The 19,145-nt window shown below is 41.4% G+C and overlaps 1 protein-coding gene across 10 annotated transcripts in view; it reads right to left on the minus strand.

Annotated features, from left to right (window-relative positions):
* eml1 (EMAP like 1) overlaps nucleotides 1-19,145 on the minus strand; it is a 52,703-nt gene that overhangs the window by 23,355 nt on the left and 10,203 nt on the right. For 9 of the 10 annotated variants that reach the window (XM_063908851.1, XM_063908850.1, XM_063908849.1 and 6 more), the window contains exon 1: nucleotides 10,476-11,071. The exons of the other annotated variant lie outside the window; for it this stretch is intronic. In XM_063908851.1, the coding sequence (XP_063764921.1) occupies nucleotides 10,476-10,542 (67 nt within the window). In that variant the 5' untranslated portion in view covers nucleotides 10,543-11,071. Of the gene's footprint in view, nucleotides 1-10,475; nucleotides 11,072-19,145 lie in introns of those variants that run through there. 10 annotated transcript variants of the gene reach the window in all.

Raw genomic sequence — 19,145 nt, forward strand, 5'->3', positions numbered from 1 at the left:
TGAGGGAGGGTTGTGTATTACTTTGGGAGCGCAAAAACTCAAACTTATATTACAGTATTCCCTTTGCTGGCTTTAAATCTCTTAAAATTATCATTCTACTGAGCGCATTTGAGCTGCAGTTCTTTTTAAAAGGCCAAATAAAATTATAATTACGGTGGGATGAGTCTTTCAATTTTAAATGAATAAGAGTATCGGTTTTCGCTTTGGTGCATTGGCATCATTTGGTACAGTCCTTAAAGCCTTTGAGAGTGCAGAATTTAAAAGCCACCACGAGAGATATGGGTAAAGAGTCATGGTCCATTGACGCAGAATAACTCCATCTTAACTCACATACTGTATATCCACACCATTATCCGAACACCCTGCTTTGACAAATCACACACACACACACTCCTACACACACACACACACACACACACACACACACACACACACACACACACACACACACACACACACACACACACACACACACACACACACACACACACACACACACACACACACACACACACACACACACACACACACACACACACACACACACACACACACACATCTCTGTCAAACAGGAAGTGCTCGCAGCGTGGCGTAGGGATTAAGCTGGATATGTGCAGCAGATCTGCTCACTGCTAATGATCCCTAAACTCTGAGGGTTTTATCTTAGCAGCAGGCTGATTTGTATTCTCTCCCTCTCTGCGTCTGTAACCTCTTTCACCTCTCCCTTTTTTTGTCTGTCTCCCGCTCTCTCAGGAAACTGTCCCTGGATGGATTCTTGAAACAAGGCTGTAAATACATTGAATGTGGGAAGATAAAGAGCCACTGTAGGATTAAAAGAGGGCTTGGCAGTACAATATCTTTATTGTCTTTCCCTAATATTTATCTGATGTTTCTCTTGCTGTCGTCTGTAGCTCAGGAGAGATTAGCTTTAGCACTGGACTATTAAGGAGGATATGCAGAGCGTGGGATATTTGTAGCCTCAATATGCTAAGCTAGATCAAGTCAGACAGAATCATGAAGCCATAAAGATTATATCGGCTTTCCAACAAAAATGAGTACAAGACAAGTTTGTGTTACATATATAAGGCTGCAGTACTGATTGTGCAGGATCCAACTACAGATTTCAAGTAAAATAATTTCAAACTTTAAACCTTTACATTTTCAATAAAATAACTTGATACAATTAATAGTCATCATATTTTCAGCAATAGTCCTTCCATGCATTTATAGTGATTAAAAAATGTCAATATAATGGCATTCATTGTGAGGTCCATTCCTTCCTTGGTAATGATGCAACAGCAACACAGTTAATGCTCTATCTTTCTCCCTGCATGCAAAAAAGGGCAAAGCCTGTAATAGCCTTTAAATCACTTTTATTCATCAGTTATTCAGACAGGTGCATGATGGCAGAAAGGGATAAAGAAAAAACAACAGTTGCTTTGTGAACAAATCACAAGGGTGACATGTCTTTTAATTTTGCAGCCATGATCAATTTAATAATATTGAAGATATTCCGTAATAGCCCTAATATTTCAACAGAGAGACCAAGTCTTTAAAGGACAAAGAAGCTCTTGTTTCATCAAAACTGTTCTGATTTGGTTTGTAAATATCATGGCTTATTAGGGCAACAACATGTTGAATTGTACATGACATACATCTCTCTGCAAACTGATTAAGTCCACTTTCCTAAAGTAACAAATAGCAAACACACAGCCCTTTTTTTCCCGTTGACATTTTTTTTTTAAGCGCCAGGCCACGCAGAAGCACTAAGTCATGCTTGGCAGCGAGACTCCAGGCTCTGACACAAGCCTCTCTCTCAGTTTCAACCTTTCTCCTCATAAACAGGGCTTTGTGCCTCAGTGACAAACAACCAGGAAGGAACAGGAGGCGGGACACTTGTTCTTACCAGTGTGTGTGTGTGTGTGTGTGTGTGTGTGTGTGTGTGTGTGTGTGTGTGTGTGTGTGTGTGTGTGTGTGTGTGTGTGTGTGTGTGTGTGTGTGTGTGTGTGTGTGTGTGTGTGCATGCATGGGTGTGTGTGTTGTTCCATCCAAGTGTTGTTATGGGAAACCAGATTTCCATGGTGTGTGAGGATGGTCTCACACAGTGACGGAGTGTTTGCCAGAGTCTGTCAGCTTCCTGAACATCAGCCAATCATAAATCTGCCATCTGGACGGGAGAGGACATACAGTGTTGGCAGCAGATGAGATCATTACACAACAAGACAGAGGAGTAATATTGAAAATGAATGTGTGATGTATGTGGATTTTTTCTGTGTTTTACATTGAATTCTCTCCTCCAAGTTTCTTTGGACGGTTTACAAATCTTTGTTCCAGCTTTTGACACGAACAGCCATGTCTGCTTCTACATTCAGTTCTACATATTTTCAAGAAGGAAGCTTTGACATCAGATAGAAAACACACCTGAGCCTGTCACATCCACCTATGTATAGCTTGGGTGAGCCATAAACCTCACAAGGCCACCTCATTAAACATCCTTTGCTCTCTGTAGTCACAGCAGGGATCAGTTATTTAGAGCAGGTGTCAGATCAAGCCGACTGGAACAGGGAAGGATGTCCTACAAGTGTTCAGATTTACTCAGAGTCCACAAACATTCAATTCCCTCTTGGTTCTGATGGTAAAGCTGTTCAGGACATGTCAATTTGTGTTAAAGATCGAAATTATAAAAAAATAAACAGTAAACGTGTCAACAACTGAAACATACTTTTTCTTTGTAATTTGACTTGCGAGGCACAGGCTAATGCCTGAAATTATTAAACTAACTGGAATATAGCATATTTTATGTAGCTGCTGGGCTACACTGAATTAAAGCTAAGCTGGGACCAAGGTCTGCTGTTTCCCGAAATGGACAGCTTGGGAGCAGGCCGTGGTTGCTGCAACATCACTGTTCATTGTGCGCTGCTAATGACTTAATGGACATGATATGTTTGCTGGTAATAGATAGATATTGTCTGCATTCACTGTGGTATTGCGTGTTCCTATAATCATATATGGGAGATCTGGCTTTGTTATCCCTGGTAAATGAAAACAGGACAGGAAGCCGCCTGTCAGTGGAGCCAGACCATGGCCTGATTACATTTTTGAAGAAAGTGAAAGAATTTAACATGCTAGCATATTTTGGCTTCATTTTTTAAATTTGTGTTAATATGTATCTAACACATCCTTAAACCCCTCATTGAATCTGACAAATGAACAAAAATAAGAGGTTAAAACAACCCAAATAATCATGTCCATCCTCCCATCTCTGCAGCTGTGATGAATCTATTTTTAATGGAATTTCTGATGGGATTCTCCTCTTTTCCCTCTCCATCTGTCACAGTCCAGCTGAACACATGCAACGGGGAAACACACACACACACACGCATATGCAGGGCTTCCTCCATGGTTCCTCCATTAACAGCAGGTGTTAGACGCCAATTAGGGTGCTGGGCAGCCTCTGGGAGCTGCACCGTGGCACCGAGGGGTTAATTATATCTGTTCACATCACAACTGGCCAGATGAAATCGCAGCCAGGGTTCACAGTTGAGGATTGACCAAACCGGTGGGGCGTGACTTTAGGCCCACTGGAGACCATATGCTGATGAAGATCATTACCATAAATATAATCGAGCCAACATTCACCTTGTCACTGTAATTGATTTGATCATTAATTCTTCCTAAACGGTTTAATGTGAGATTAAAATGGAGATGTATGCACAGACATTCATATGCACAGATATGCATGTGCACACATGAATATTGACACGCATACCTGCGCTCACACACAGATGATCTTTGCTGGAAATCATTTGCATACTAATTTCAAACACATTTCAATACCTTGGTGTATTAGAAGCATCTTCTTATGTAAAAAAAATCCTCCTTTAATCCTCTTGTTCATTTTCTTGTGTCTCTATGTTTGGAGAAAATAGCCTTGGTGATATTTGAGCAGCAAGCAGCGACTAAAAATAAGGGCATCTTCGTGGGATTCTGCTGACTTGAGTGATTTATTACTAGCCTCCCCCGCAGAAGTCAACACACTTCTGAGGACATTCGAAGTAAGCATGTAGAGTGGAAGCATCCCATCACTCCATTCTGTTTCTGGCTCTTTCATGGTATTTTTACCCATCCATGACATCCTGTTCAAGGACTCGCTCCTGACCTTCTGTTGGTACTGGTGCTCATAGTAAACTTGAAAAAAGGACACACAGATACACACTTAAATATACACCCTACATCACCAGGGAGTGCTTCTCCCTTTCAACTGTCGGAAGCATTGGTTACACACACATACACACACAAAGAGTCAGTATATATATTTAGCACAGGAACTTGCACACTGCTTCACATGCCTGATTGTTTTAGTGGGTCATGAAGATGGGACTGCGTGAATGTGTGTCAGTGGAGAGAGAGAGAGAGAGAGAGAGAGAGAGAGAGAGAAAGGGAAAATATTCAGTTCAGAAAACAAATGGTATCTCCTGCCGCCGGCTCAGCAAGAGGCTGAGCACGCTAACTCTGACCTTGTTTCTGAATTAAATGAAATGTATAATAAGATAACCACACATACTTAATTAGATCTTGGAAACTGAAGGGGAAAACACTATAGAGTTTAAAAAAGGAGCTGATGTCAAACAAACGCCATTGACAGACAACAAAACCTCATTAAAGCTCAAATATTTGATTAATTATTATCCTTTTTCAAGCAAAGTAAATAATGCATTGTCTGGTTTCAGCTTCTTAAAATGTGTGAATCTTTTCTGTATTTTTCTATGTTGGAAAACGTTATTATTCACTCAAGTCTAGGTCTTAGTTACTTCTGTACCCTTTAGATTTACGGGGCAGAAATGGCCTTGGCAATGTCAGTCTGAACACTGGCATTGCTCTGCCTGTCAAAGATAATGAACTGATGGAATAAACACTTTACATTTCTGCTAAAATGCCAGCCTGCACTTCTATTTAGTATCATTTGATCCTGACTAAGTATGGCTCTGGCTTGTGGCCTAATTCCCCTCCCATGCAGTCACTATAGAACACAGTGTACTATGCATTTAAATTCTCCTTTGTGTATTAAGTACCATAACCTTGTGGAGAGCTGGCACTGCGTGAACACCGGGCTGCTTTCATTACGTAAGAGGCATCATTTTATAACAAGCAAGAAGGGCAGCCACGGATCACACACACACACACACACACACACACACACACACACACACACACACACACACACACACACACACACACACACACACACACACACACACACACACACACACACACACACACACACACACACACACACACACACACACACACACACACACACACACACACACAGATTCTCCTGCAGCACAGTCTGCTGTTTTAAACTACACACACAGGAGACGCAGGGTATCTGCTGCACACACTCCATAGAGCTGTAACATGTACACAATTAATGAGCACACAGTGACCTGCTGTAATGGTGATCTGTGTGCTATTTTGCAGCACGAAAGTGAAAGAGAAAGTACAAGGTGAACCCTTATCAGCAGCAGAGAAGGGGGAAAAAGCGAGGGAGATAAGCAGTAAAGGAGGGGGAAATGTGACTCGTGACTACAGAAGCCCAAACCACCCGCTCAATATCTCAGTGTCGGGAGGAAACAGAAAAGCACTCTGAGCATCACTGGGAGCACTCGCACAAGATCAAACACAGAGCGTGAGAGACTTAGACAGTGGATTTAGGGCGAAGAAAGAGTTTGAGAAAGTAAAGTAAAGGTGAAGGACAGGGAGAAACAGAGTGGTAAGAAATGCAGCCACATTGAGGGACGCCTGAGTGAGATAAGAGAGTTGTGTGTGCTCTCACTGACACGGCAATGGGAAATCAATGTCAGCCTTTAAATGAATAAGCTGTCGTGGAGGAGCTAACCCATCCAGGTCGATATTTATTAAACTGGTTCTCTGGTACAGTCATGAATTATGGTAGGGATACACATCGTTTCCTAAAGCTACCCTCTCTCTTGGTATCCTCTATTGACATTTTCTGCAGCTTTACGGGGGTGGAGGAAATATCAGAGTTGCAGGCCCGCTCACCAGCAGGTTTTACTAGACAGTGATAGATAATGTAGGAGAACAGGGGAGGAGGAGAAAATAAAGAAGAGTGGATATTCTCCTGTTCATATATTGTAGTCCATATATTTAACCCTCACAAGCCCACAGTGTATATTAAATCAAAGGAAATAAAGGTTCCACTAATACTTTTTGAAGGGTAGCCTCTAAAAAGGGTTAGGGTTACAAACACATTTACCTATCTCCTCCATACTGGCATCCCTCAGTAGCTACTGTCGTTGGTAACATGAGAAGGGCTTTAACCCTAATCCCTCTACACGTGCCATCATTAATCAGGGTTGGGATGGAGATACCTATAGATGCTCCGCCAGGAAGGGGAGGAGACCTGATGGAGTCGTGTCACCTCTACTATGCATCAAAATACCTCCAAGAAACATCAAACGAGCCTCAGATTTAATTAATTTCCCCCTCTCCGCCCTGCAAGGCTGTCCCATCCATCTGCAGTACCGATTTAAACTTTCTATCTTTCTTTTTGTTGGTTTTTGCTCCTTATTTCTCTGTATCTCTTCCCTTCCTCACCATGCCCCCCTAATGTGTCTTGCTGGCAGATTTCGGTAAAAAAGAAAGGTAAATGAAGAAATAGTTTGAATGAATTCAGGCGGATGGATTGGGTGGATGGAGAAGCTGGGTGAACATGAGTGTGAGATCATCAGTATTACAGTTGTAAGTCAGACGGATTTACTTATTAACAGATTTTCACATTAACACATCGGGAGCTTTTGGTGCATCAGAAGCTAATGAACAAGGAATCGCATTAACTCATGGTTTTACACGAAAGCTTGTGCATGTTTTAGCTGCACATTTCACAAACTCCACTCAAGCCAATTCTAGTCCAAAGCATCGCCTGTCAGATGTTTTTAGACTTGAGATTTTATTAGCCACTTTTTCTGTGTCTTATTTAAACTAACAGAACAAACAGCTTTCTGCTCATCAGATTATTGTCATTTATAAAGAAACAACGGAATGATGCAGGAGTTGGCTATGCTATGTTTTGTTATTTTTTTTAAAGGCAGTGGATTGGTGAAGAAAATGCTATCGTCAACATGCTAACACAATTACAGTACCAGTGCTAACATGTTTAAAATGTCATACCAAGTAATGATCTTACTTTCGTGTCAGAATGTCATGTCGGTTTTGCAGGTGTTTGTTCTTAAACCAAATTTTCGATCTAGGGACAGCATTTTCACTATTTTCTTTCATTTTATAAACTAAAAACTAAATATCGTTTGGGAAATGCAAAACTTTAGATGTCAAAAGCAATGGTTTTATGTTGTTAAGTCAAAACTCTCAGGCATTTGATAAATATATCACATGAATAGGTTGCTTATTGGACAAAAGCTATGTTGATTTTAAACTGTAGATACATAAATGGAAATGAATTAGAAATACATGTCAAGTCAAACTCCAAAGTTATGGTTAGCCTTGGACAATGGTTGGTTGGTTATAAAATATCAAGGATCCAAGATGATCTTTTAAATTGATAATTAAATCAACTTGACCCTATTTCCTGCCAATCTGATGTCAGAACATTGCTCAATCCTATAAAAACAACCACAATCTAATTACCAGGCACACAACACAAACTAATTCAATCAAAACTCTCCTCTTCTCGAGCACCAGCAGGATCAAAATGTGATTTCATTGATTGAACACAGACAAAAAAAAAAAGCTTCCCCAAAGCTTCTCTAATCAGTGTGTGTCTGTGTGGCCGGGTGTGTAATTGGGCTAATTTCCAGTTAGCCTGAGCTAGCCCCGACCTCCTGAGGACAAAGCACGCAGCGTGCTTCTGCAGTTTAGCTGACCTAGTCCGTGAACATTAGTCTGGTCGGATGCTCCACAACACACGGCCGAGACAGAGGCAGAGAAAGAGGCGCATGAATGACATCATTGACTACCATTGGATCTGGGTTCAGCTGGACGGCAGCAGCAGCGCAATATGAAATAACTCTGGGCTACAGGCCCCACACACACACAAACATACACACAGGTCCAGCAGATGTGTGAGCGCATCCCCTCGCTGTATACACTTACAGACACATTTATAGGCTCACCCAATTGAGCCGTGTGTGAAACAGCAACTAGGCGCTGTTCCTTTACCATGAAGTTGTGCGTGTGTTTGGTTTGTGCGTGTGAAAGGAAAGAGAGAGAAAGCATGGGTTTGGAGGTTAGACATCCCTGGCAACAGCCCCTAAGCAGCAGCATGTCTTATTTCATTGACTTCTTCTCAGAGAGGAGCATGACATGTAAAGGATTAAAAACAAACTTGCAATGTCACACAACCTGCAGGCTGGGTGATGGCCATGACATAGCAAGAAGTACAAGGGGGAATTTAAAAAATACGAGTGTGTAATCACAAGTTGTAGATCGGTTTCAAGTCCTAATTCAAAGCAGAAATTCACTAAATTATTCTCATGTCAACAAAACACTAAGTCTTACATCTATACTGCAATGTTGAAATGCTGTTCCTGACACCACACTTTCATGTGTGAGATATTTTGAAGGTCAGTCATTTCCTCTGAGACTTTTATGGAGGAAGATGCTGTTCTATTTTAACACAGTACAGCACCTGCTACACCTGTTTTTCAGGTCAATCCAACCGACCCACCTCAGTCGTAATCCTTGTCAGCACTTTTCTCCTCACATAGGAATACAACATGCGAGTACAAAAGGTGCATACATACTTTTCTTCTCTGTTTTGTTGAGTTAGTTTGGGTTATAAGAAATCAGCACTTACTTTTGCAACTTATGGGAAAGTTGCACAATAAACTGGACTGGGCTGGAGTTATTTATTTCTGTTTCTTTGTTACTAGCGATTCTATTGTAATCACTGCAAGCTACGATCAGAAACAAAGCTGATACCACGTTACCATTAAATTAGTCATTTATTGGCCTGTCCAGGTGCAGGAAAATAATCAAAGGGTTATATAAAACTTTATAGACATCTTGCGGTCGCGCATGATCTGTATCTCAATTAAAAGCTTCTCTAACTCATCTGTTTCTTTGTCTGCTTCGCCTTCTTTTGCGATTGCTATACATTTAATGAGGGAAATCCACAAGGGATAAAAGCTTTAAACTGGATCCACCTCATCAGTAATTCATGGAAGTAGTGGGGTACCCAGTATCCATGGTGGGAGATACCTCTGTGTCTGTGATTTCCTCTGTCAGACAATAGTATTCTCTCCTCCCATCAGCTGCTAGTGCTTACACAGCACAGTGAATATTATTGATTTTTTCCATTATCCACAAATGGCAATTACGTTACTACATGCTTCAACAGTAATAGCTTACGCTCACTAACCACCACACAGTACCAAACTGGGGGGGGGGGGGGGGGGGGGGGGGGTGAGAGGTTACTCTTTTCTCCTTTTGATAAATATTTAATTCTATCTTTACGTAGCTGGTTTGGTGGAGCTCAAATCAGCATAACAGCTTTGTTTAAAGTCCCTCTGCTACAGTAGTGCGCTCTTGTAGGTTATTGTGTTGGGGATAATCCTCTTTGTGAAGGGGGCTCACTAACTGTTTGTCAGCAGGCAGGCAGAGATGGTACCATCACTGAGCAAACAAAAACAAACAGAAAAATAGTTCTGGTATTTCTTAATATTAAAGGGATAACTTACATAAAGGATTAATTTGTCAAAAAAGAAAGTAAAGCTTCTCAGAAATAAATCCCGAACTGATGACATACTGATGTGTGTCATGCTGCTTTCAGCTTCCCTGAGTCACTCTCTCCTCCCTAAAACACTAGCAGCCTGAAGTATGGTTTCACCCTCTGCCTGCAAATGTGATAAATTAGTGCAGCAGATCAACATGAGCAAAAGTATCCATTTCTGTCTTCCCTGTTTTGTCTCACTCAGGAATCAGCCAGCAACAGGGGAGAAATGTATTCATAACAGATCCCTTAGCGCAGAACCAGAGTAATCAGGGCAGCTGCTGTGAGCAAATCTCTGCTCCTCATCCTCCCTTAGTCTTTGTTTATTGGCTCTCTTGATGGCTGCTGGTTCACACAGACTGTTGACATTATTTTGGCCTCAATTCCAGAAACTTCCTGTTAATCCTAGAGGGTGCTTTTCTGTAAATGCTCCCTGGAGCTGGTGGATATTTAGTCTAAAGTCTACATGTTTTGTAGTTTGACATGCTACACAAGAACATACAGGCTCCTTTTTCACCAAAGCCCTAAAAGAAGGAGCTAAAATAGCTTTCATGTCTGCAACACACACACACACACACACACACACACACACACACACAAACACACACACCCTTATACTGAGTGTCAAGTTTAGCCAGTCAGCTGGTGACATGTCAAGTCCAGAGAAACAACATGCAGCTGAGGGAGAAGAGGGGATTGGGGGAGGAAGAGGATTATATTTTTTTACCGTTGCAGAACTGTAGCAGCGATGAGGTGTCATACAAGCTGCTGTAGCTGGAAAACCCGTCCTCCATTCTCAGCCTCTGCTGCGCTCCTCTGTTATCCACCACTCCTTTGCTTTCTCCTCTCTCTCTCTCTCTCTCTGGTGACTCCCCTCTGTTAGTTTATCGTTCACTTGGCGTCCAAGGCGCTCCCTCCATTCACTCCGCACGGGTCAGGCTCCCTGGGTGAGTCACCATGGCAACCCATTCACTCCGATTATGTCATGTGAACTCCGAACCCCTCTTCTTTTCCACCCCCGTCTCACAAAAAAAGTCCTGAACTATACGGCAGAAAACACTCCCTGCTGAAGAAAGACTGCAGTTAAAGTTAAAGCTGCTGGTGTTTTTGTTTTCTCTCCTCCCTCCTGTCCTCTTTCCCCCCCCTCTCTTCTTTCTCCTCTTGTCCTTCTGTCTTCAGCAGAGGCAGCTGTGTGTCGTTATAGCTCTTGCTGATCTCAGGCAGAAAAACAGCTTTAAGAGGGCTTGAGCTGCGAGCTCAGGCAGGCTCTGGCATAGGCAGTTACTGAGTGTATGTGTGTGTGCGTGCATATGTGTGTGTCAGAGGCTGTGTGTGTGTGTGTGTGTGTGTGTGTGTGTGTGTTTAGATAATGCTCGGGACAGCCCAGCCTTCCCCTGTCACACAGTGTGGACGAGTCAGAGCGCAGGGGGGCTGGGCCTGTCAGAGAGATCCTCCTCCTCTCGTCTGGTGGGAGAGGAGAGAGGAGGAGAGGAAATGAGAAGAGAGGGAAGGAGGAAAGAGGTGAGGATATAGGAAGCGGGAGGCAAAAGAGGAGAGAAGAAAAAAGAATGGAGGGGAGGAGAAGAGACAAGAGTGGAGGAAGAAGGGACAGGATAAGTAGTGGACGGGAAGAAATAAGAAGAGAGCTACAGAGAGGAAAGAAAAAGACAAGAAAAGAGAAATTAGTGTTTAGGAGAAAAACCAAAAACAGGAGACAGAAGTGAAATAATGGACAAAAAGGGCGAGTGCAGGAAGGAACAAAAGAGGTGAGAGGAAAGGATAAAGGAAAGAACAAGAGGAGACAAGATAGGGTTTAGCAAGGATGAAAAATGCACAAATAAATTAAAGGAATCCATACCAATCGTTAGTTACCAGAATCACTAAACGCTATGGGTCCCTCAGTCAATATAAAGCAGTTACTCAAGTTAATTTACTATAACATGGCTCTTACACACAAAGCCATAAAGTCACCGTTACTGTTTCAATGGCATGGAGTCACATAGGGACACACTGCCGTCATTACCATTTCTCGCCGCCAGACATTAAAAACCGAACATTGCCAGGGGATCCACGCTGGGGCTAAACATGATTATCATTCTGTCCTCTGTCGCTCTTATCTGCCCCGCTGCAGACTGCACAGAGATCGAGGCATCTCTTAAAACAAGGACAAGAGGGGGAGAGAATGAAAGGGAGACTAGGGGGATTGAGGAAAGAGAGAAATAAATGGGATAGAGGGGGGAGGGGATGGAGGAGGAAAAGAAAAAGAGAGTGCTTGAGAGGGGTAGGCGGTATAGTAAAAAGGACCAAATTAAAAAGTGAGCAGGGTGGGAGTTTGGTGAGGGGGCAAACCCTAAAAACATTCAATTCTAACCAGGGGGGTTTGTATGTGCATGTGAGGGGGGCCTCTTTGCATTATTTATACATCAAGCTTGCAGGGGAAAGTCAAAAGATTCTGTGACCTATATTCATGTGTGAAACATTCCCCCCTTTCTTCTGAGATCACAAGACGGAGCCGGGAGAACTACACAAAGGCAGGGACGTGCTAAAGATGGCAGAGGGAGAGACCATGAAAGGATGTATTTGTTTCTCTCAGTGTGTTTTTTTTCCAGTAGCCCAGAAGGTGCAATGTAATATTTCTGTGTGAAGCTGTTTCTGAGCAGGTATCTCTCCTAACGTCTTGAATCCTGGTGGATTTGACCTTTAACAGGAGGATAAAAGGGATTCAGTGAAGCACCTTATGACGGTTGATCACTTTACAGTTCAGGGCCTCCATGCTGCTGACCTTAGCCCTTGTATTCTCCACGTCGTCTCCCTCAGGAAAACACTGCACTCTGCTTCACTTATTACACAATAACAACAAGACACCAATAGATCGACCACACTCAGTAGCGGCCTGATTTTAGAAGGTGCTCTCTGTACAGCAGTGTTGTGTTGAACACTGGTGTAGTTGTTTAGCAAAATCACAAGGATATTACATTTCAAAACAGAGAGAAATTAACGGTGAGTTTGTGTTGACCTTCACACTATTTGTTCACATTCTGTATAACCACATAATGTTCAAATATGGAAAAAATGCGCCAAGGTTATTTCAGATGTTTTAAAAACCAAAATACCAGAACAGCTAGTGTTTTGATTGAGATACAGAAAGGAATTTTGTGCTTCTCACACAGAGTCCGAGTTACACGCACACACTGTAAACATCCTTTGTGTTCTTTTTCTGAGGACAGAGGAGTTTTGTCTGAGGCATTCAGATTATTGTAAATCTCATTCTTAAATCTCATTCTGGGGCAGATTTGGGATCTAGATTAGGGACAGGTCTGGTTATTTTGGGTGTCTGTCTGCCGCTCTGCACATATGCTCACGTGAGTTGAGGCAGCTAAAACTGGGTTATTTTCCCTCCAAAATCCCCCCATGGGTCCCTAAACCCCACCTACAACCCAGCGGGTGGCAGGTGGTGGGACCGCCACAGCCTCACCACCCCTCCCCTCTCCACAACTCCCCACTGTCCCCCCCCCCCTTCACCCATGCCTAAATCCAGATTGTGCACACACACACACGCACATGCAAGGACACACACGACATGAACAGGGTTGCACTGTACAGAGTGGGAGTATATCTTACATCACCTAGCAAATACTGCAAAATGCTATTTGTCCTTTTTCACACTTACAGCTGTCATTGTATTTGTTCAAACGTCGTATACAGCTGCTTTTAGAGAAATATCGCAAACAATCTACACACGCGCACCAATCTGCTCAAATTTGCTACTATCCTGTGAATATTGTGACTCAAAGTTAGACCTAGATAAAGGCCAGTTATTCGCCTCAGGAGTATCAAAAACAGAGCTAACGTCAGGCTTAATTTGAGATGTGTGTACAATAATGCCCAAACTGAAAAACCCTATGCCCAATCACGGTGCCTTGGGTCTACAGTGCAAGCCTAATGTAACTTCAACAACATTTTGAAACAAGCGGATATCTGATATGATAAAAGTGTACCTTTTGCGGAAATGAAGGGACACACACACAAAGATCGACTCACTATATTACATCTGACAGAAATTGGTGTCTTGCTTTAAGAGCATCTTAGTAAAGTTTGGCGTCAGGTCTCCAATGGCCTGCTGACACAGCTTCAGCCCTCAGGAGGCCCATGAAGGTCAAATAAAAGCTGAGCCGGTTGTTAATTTCTTTCTTTTTTCCTTCCAAAGACAGTAAATAAACTGCTGACATGCGTTTGATCCACAGATGATCAGTCAGTCTGTCAGAGGGACATAATATCCAGAGCTGAGGAGGAAACAAGGTCAATCCTCTGATCCAGCCACCATCTGCGTGCCTGGCGTTGTTATTGGGCAGTTTGTGGCTAACACCAGGAAAAAATCCAATCTGGGGTCTTTACTCATAGAACGATTTTTGAACAAAGCACAGGCATGCACTCTTCAGCCACACTGGACAGATTCTTTAAGTAGAGTATACAAATCTTTACAATTTTTTAAAAGTTTTCAACCAACTTGTCAAACATAACAGTATGCTTGCACTGATTACACATAGGTTCCTTAAAAGTCCTTGTCAAAATATGAGGAAGTTATATAATAAAAAAATACAATCCAAGTCAAACATGAACAATCTGAAATGCAAATTTAGCAGCAGGTATCAAAGGTCGCCCAATATGCGCCGGCGGCAAGGCAAAGAGGATAAGCCAGCAGGAGAAAGCAATAAAAGTGTTATTTAGTGGATTTAGCTCTAAGGACACCATTTGAAACACTATTAAGCATATTTTAATATGCCAAAAAGCTAATTAAGATGGTAAAAATAGCAAATGTGATACGAGCTAAACAATAGCACGTTAGCATTGTCAGTTTGATTATGTTATCAAGCTGTCACTAGCATTAAGCTAATATCTCTGCTGTGTCTAAGCCTCACAGAGTTGCTAGAGGAAACCATTATGATAACATAAAAAAGAGAAAGCAGCAGAGGATGTAACACTGTCTGTGACTGACAGGTTCACTCTTTTCTAATAACCATCTGGACAGGAGAGCAGAGATAAGAGACAGGGAGAGATTGATTGGATGTGAGAGGCGAGAGTAAAACAGCTCAGTGACACATTATTTCCCACCTGGTGGAGAAAATAACCATTCCTTATACAAACGTATTAAAGTAAACGTCAAGTCGATATTAAAACACACTTCATGAGACAGAATAATGAACTGTGGTTACTTCACATCTAAATCTTTTGGGAATCTAAAGTAAAGAGACTGCTTTTGTAATTCGTGTCAGTCAATTTAGATATAAAGACACAAGGATAAAACAAAAGAATCCAATTATTCTGTGAGTTTGATCAACTAGAATTTATAGAGAACAGTTGTTGGAAGTTTTTTGTCCTTATGCATGTAGAGGAAATGTGACCTACTTTCAATACAGGAGAATCCAACAGAGTGATAATGATAATCAAAGCGATTTGTTCACAGCCCTGCTTCAGAGAAAGCCAGAAGGGGCTGCATCAGGCAGAATATGAGGACTCTGGACATACTGGATTCAAACCCAGACCATGATCAATGATCTTTAATTTATTCCAGTACATCTTCTATCATCTTACCTGCAATAAATATTACATCTTTGCTATAGTAAGTTAAATACAGGTTTAATTCTACAGTCACATAGGCATTTCTTTCTAGGTAAATCCTAATTTAATATGCTAACAAATGCTGGCGTACAGCAGTTTCATTGTTTAACATATTCACCATCTTTTTATCATCGTTTAGCGTGTTAGTAGGCTAACATTCGCAAATTAACACTGAACACCCATCAGCTGAGAATAATGGGAATGTCATCTATTTTGCAGATATCTGGTCATAACCAAAGCAGTGGAAACAATAATTATCTGATGGCACTAGATAAGAAGATCAGGGATGCATGACTATGTGTACCAAAATTCGAAGCAATCCATCTGGTAGCTGTTGATTTATGTATTTCACTGCAAATGCCAGCCTGATGGTAACGCTACAAGAAAAGTCAAGGGATCAGTAAAGTCATTAGGATTCACGGTCTGAAAGCAACTGATATCCGTACCAAACTTCAGAGCAGTCTCTCCAAAACATGCCTCTCCATTAAGCCGCAAGCATGGCTAAAAAAGCTCAGTGTAGAAAATATTACATTATATTATATCAATGATTTATTGGGTCATCCATTGCACTTTTTCTAAAATGTAATAGTTATAAACCAAAGAAAACATTCAATGCAGAAGGAGCGTATGGCATATTTGTGTAATTGTAATGGGCAGAGAAACAATGCTACAGAATGAAAGCAAATGTCAGCTACACACTGCAGTGCACTTGTCTTTTGGGACACATAAGCAATGCCAAATAATGATGTTATGGTTCAGGAAAACTGGGTCATCACTTCACCAGAGTCTTTTAGTTATAGCCTCTAAGAGTATTATGCGTGTAGAACTCCCCTGCCAGACTCTTTAATATCTATAAAGAACCACATTTATGAATTTTAGAAAGAGGAAGCAGTCGCAATGTTTTTTTGTTGCAAATCTCACTGCTGTAAAGTGATGCATTTTAAATATTTTAACAGCGAATCACTTATTCTTTTTATTAACAGCCTTATATGGGGAAAACATTTTCTGATTATAACCGAGACGTTTGGGTTCAATGTGAATGATAGAAAAAATATAGCTGAGGTGTCCTTTTCCCTATAAAGTTTCTATGGATGCTATGCCAAGAAATACATTTTGTAAGAGAGACAGATATGGCAAGTGAATGTAGAAGTGGAGAATATGATTTTGTGCTGTAAATAGCTCATAATCCTGAGGCTGTGGAGCAGCGTTTCAGGCCCTATGGCAGCTCCTCTCATCTGTTGATGTGGAACATATAACCCTATCACTCACGGCACAACTACTAACCAAAGCACTACTTTTATATTAGAGCATGCAGTTTCTTGCTACAGCATTGGTAAAATGTTATTTTGGCTGGCCAATGTAAAACACAACATTTAATTTAGCAGTCCTTGAAAGTTAACAGATATCGAGGTCAACCAAAAATGTATTACTTATATCACCAATAATCACCAATATTAACGCATTTTAACAAATACAAACTTTTCAGTTCTAATTATTTGAATAGGGGTTACGTAAAACCTAAAAGTTCAACTAATGCACCTGTACTTATGGTCTGGCTTGTTTTAAGTTAATATGTCAGCACCTTTTGTTGTTCTAGGTCGCTTTCGAATAGAACCGTCAGCTTAATGCAATATGCTGTAACGTAATGTAAAAGTTACAGTCATCTTTGCAAATTCAAGACAATGGGAATAGTTTATAGAAAAACCCAGTACAGATAAATGAAACACCACTAGAAAGGGCTTTTAGAGTTTTTACATTATCTGAAGGGCACGTAATTTGCTTGGAAAAAGAGGGGAGGGGTATTCAGTTGGTTGCAATCTGCAACCTCACCGCTAGATGCCAGCAAATCCTTGACAATAGTCATTTTAAAAAGCTACTTCAACAACTGGAAACGCATTAAACACATACATGTCATATATGGTATAAATAATGCAGCTTGGCTTATGACTTTGTTTTAGGCAATGCAGTGGTTGCATGCTCTCTGTGCAAATTTAAAACAACAGATACGTCACTTACCTGTCTGAACGTCATTCTGTGAGGCTTGTGCACCGCGGAGTCCTTGCTAGCATTGTATAGCAAACAGTACACAGGCTACTGTGGGACGCAGCCAACGCCAAAACAAGAAACCTCACCTCTACCGTGTTCAGTTTAACCAGCATATGGCTGGTTGATACTGTGGCTCCCAAAAGTAGCAGGAAGAACAACATCCCCCCAGGGACGCTGGAAGTAAGGGTGCTGAGGGTACTGCAGCACCCCCTGGTGAAGGACTATTGCAACACTGCAACACTGACGTAGTAAATTAATAATTTTTATTTTCAACTTTTTACTTTTCAAAATAAAAACATTAATTTTCTACTTTTACATAATCGTGATATTTTTGTTTCCTGTGTCATAAAAAAAATGTTATGTTCACAAATATGTTCATTTTTTGCTCCGTTGCGCTGCGTTTGGTGTGACGTCATCGTTACCGGGTGACGTCACTCAGCACCCCCAACTCTGAATGACCCAGCGTCACTGCATCCCCCTCTGCCAATCTCAGGTAACCTTACTCACGCAAACCACTGTCATAGGTAGATTAACTCATCATGTTCACTGACATCCTGGAAATCTCCTTAGCTGCCACAGTCGTGCTTCTTTATGTTGGTTGAAGTCTTAGCTTTCATCATAGTGGCATTCAAAACAAAAAAGGTAAACACTGCTTTTTGTTTCACTGTTGACACTGCTAGGACCGGCGCAGTTGAGACTGTAGATATGGCCTTCATCGGTCAGTGAAGGTAAACATAGATACATTACTTGTTGTTTCCTCGATGGAGCTCTGCCCTCGTCCGCTGTTAATTCGGCTCTTTCACTTTTTTAATTTAGTTTAGGATGACTTTAAACGTGACTTGTTTTAAATTGCAACACATGCGACTTGAGTAAGAAAGTAAACTAATTGGGATAAAAATACTAGCATGGCTCTGTCCAAATGAAATAAATTGTGCCTACAGTTGAACAACCTCTAAATGTTTGTTGACAAATTCCCTCAGTCAGTTGCTGGCTATTTAATTGTCATTATCACTGGTTGTAAAATTGGATCGACCTTAAGTTAAAATGTATCAGTGTGACATCATCACATTGCAAATTGAGTATCAGGCCTTTTAGTGGTCTTCACCTTGGAAATGTACATTTCTTATAAGGTGAAAATGTTAACGTATCAGCCCCAGCATGTGTATAAAATATGTGACCCAGTTTTAAGCTATTCCACCAAAACCAACTCCCACCAGCAAACTTTACCTTCACAAATGCTCTTTTCAGAGCTGACAGAATCTGCTACTAATGAACAAAGCCACGAGACAAGGCATTTTGTATCTAGCCTACATATCAAAATTACAAATCAAACACAATAGGCCGATATGCACAGCTTACGACACCCTCTATTCACCCTTGATGGGAAGAATTTCCAAAATAAATCCTTTAATGGGGAAGAAAATGAAAGAAAGTGCTAGAAAGGGAAAAAGATGGGCTCCATTTTCCAGGATGGAGAGAGCAGACATGCAATAGATATTGTACATGTGCAGAGAGCAGGATTAGATTTCCAGTGAGCTACGAGCAGACACTGTGAAAGGACTGACATGAAAAGATAAGCATGGACAGAAAGACGAAAACTCTGTTCTGACATGGACAATGTGCCAGTCAAGGGGACCTACTACTGTATTATTCTGCACAAAAGTATGACTTTCATAACACCATGGCACCATATCAAATCACATTGTGGGAATTACTCAAGCCTTTATTGCTT

The sequence above is a fragment of the Eleginops maclovinus genome, chromosome 19, assembly GCF_036324505.1.
Source record: "Eleginops maclovinus isolate JMC-PN-2008 ecotype Puerto Natales chromosome 19, JC_Emac_rtc_rv5, whole genome shotgun sequence".
Classification (NCBI taxonomy): domain Eukaryota; kingdom Metazoa; phylum Chordata; class Actinopteri; order Perciformes; family Eleginopidae; genus Eleginops; species Eleginops maclovinus.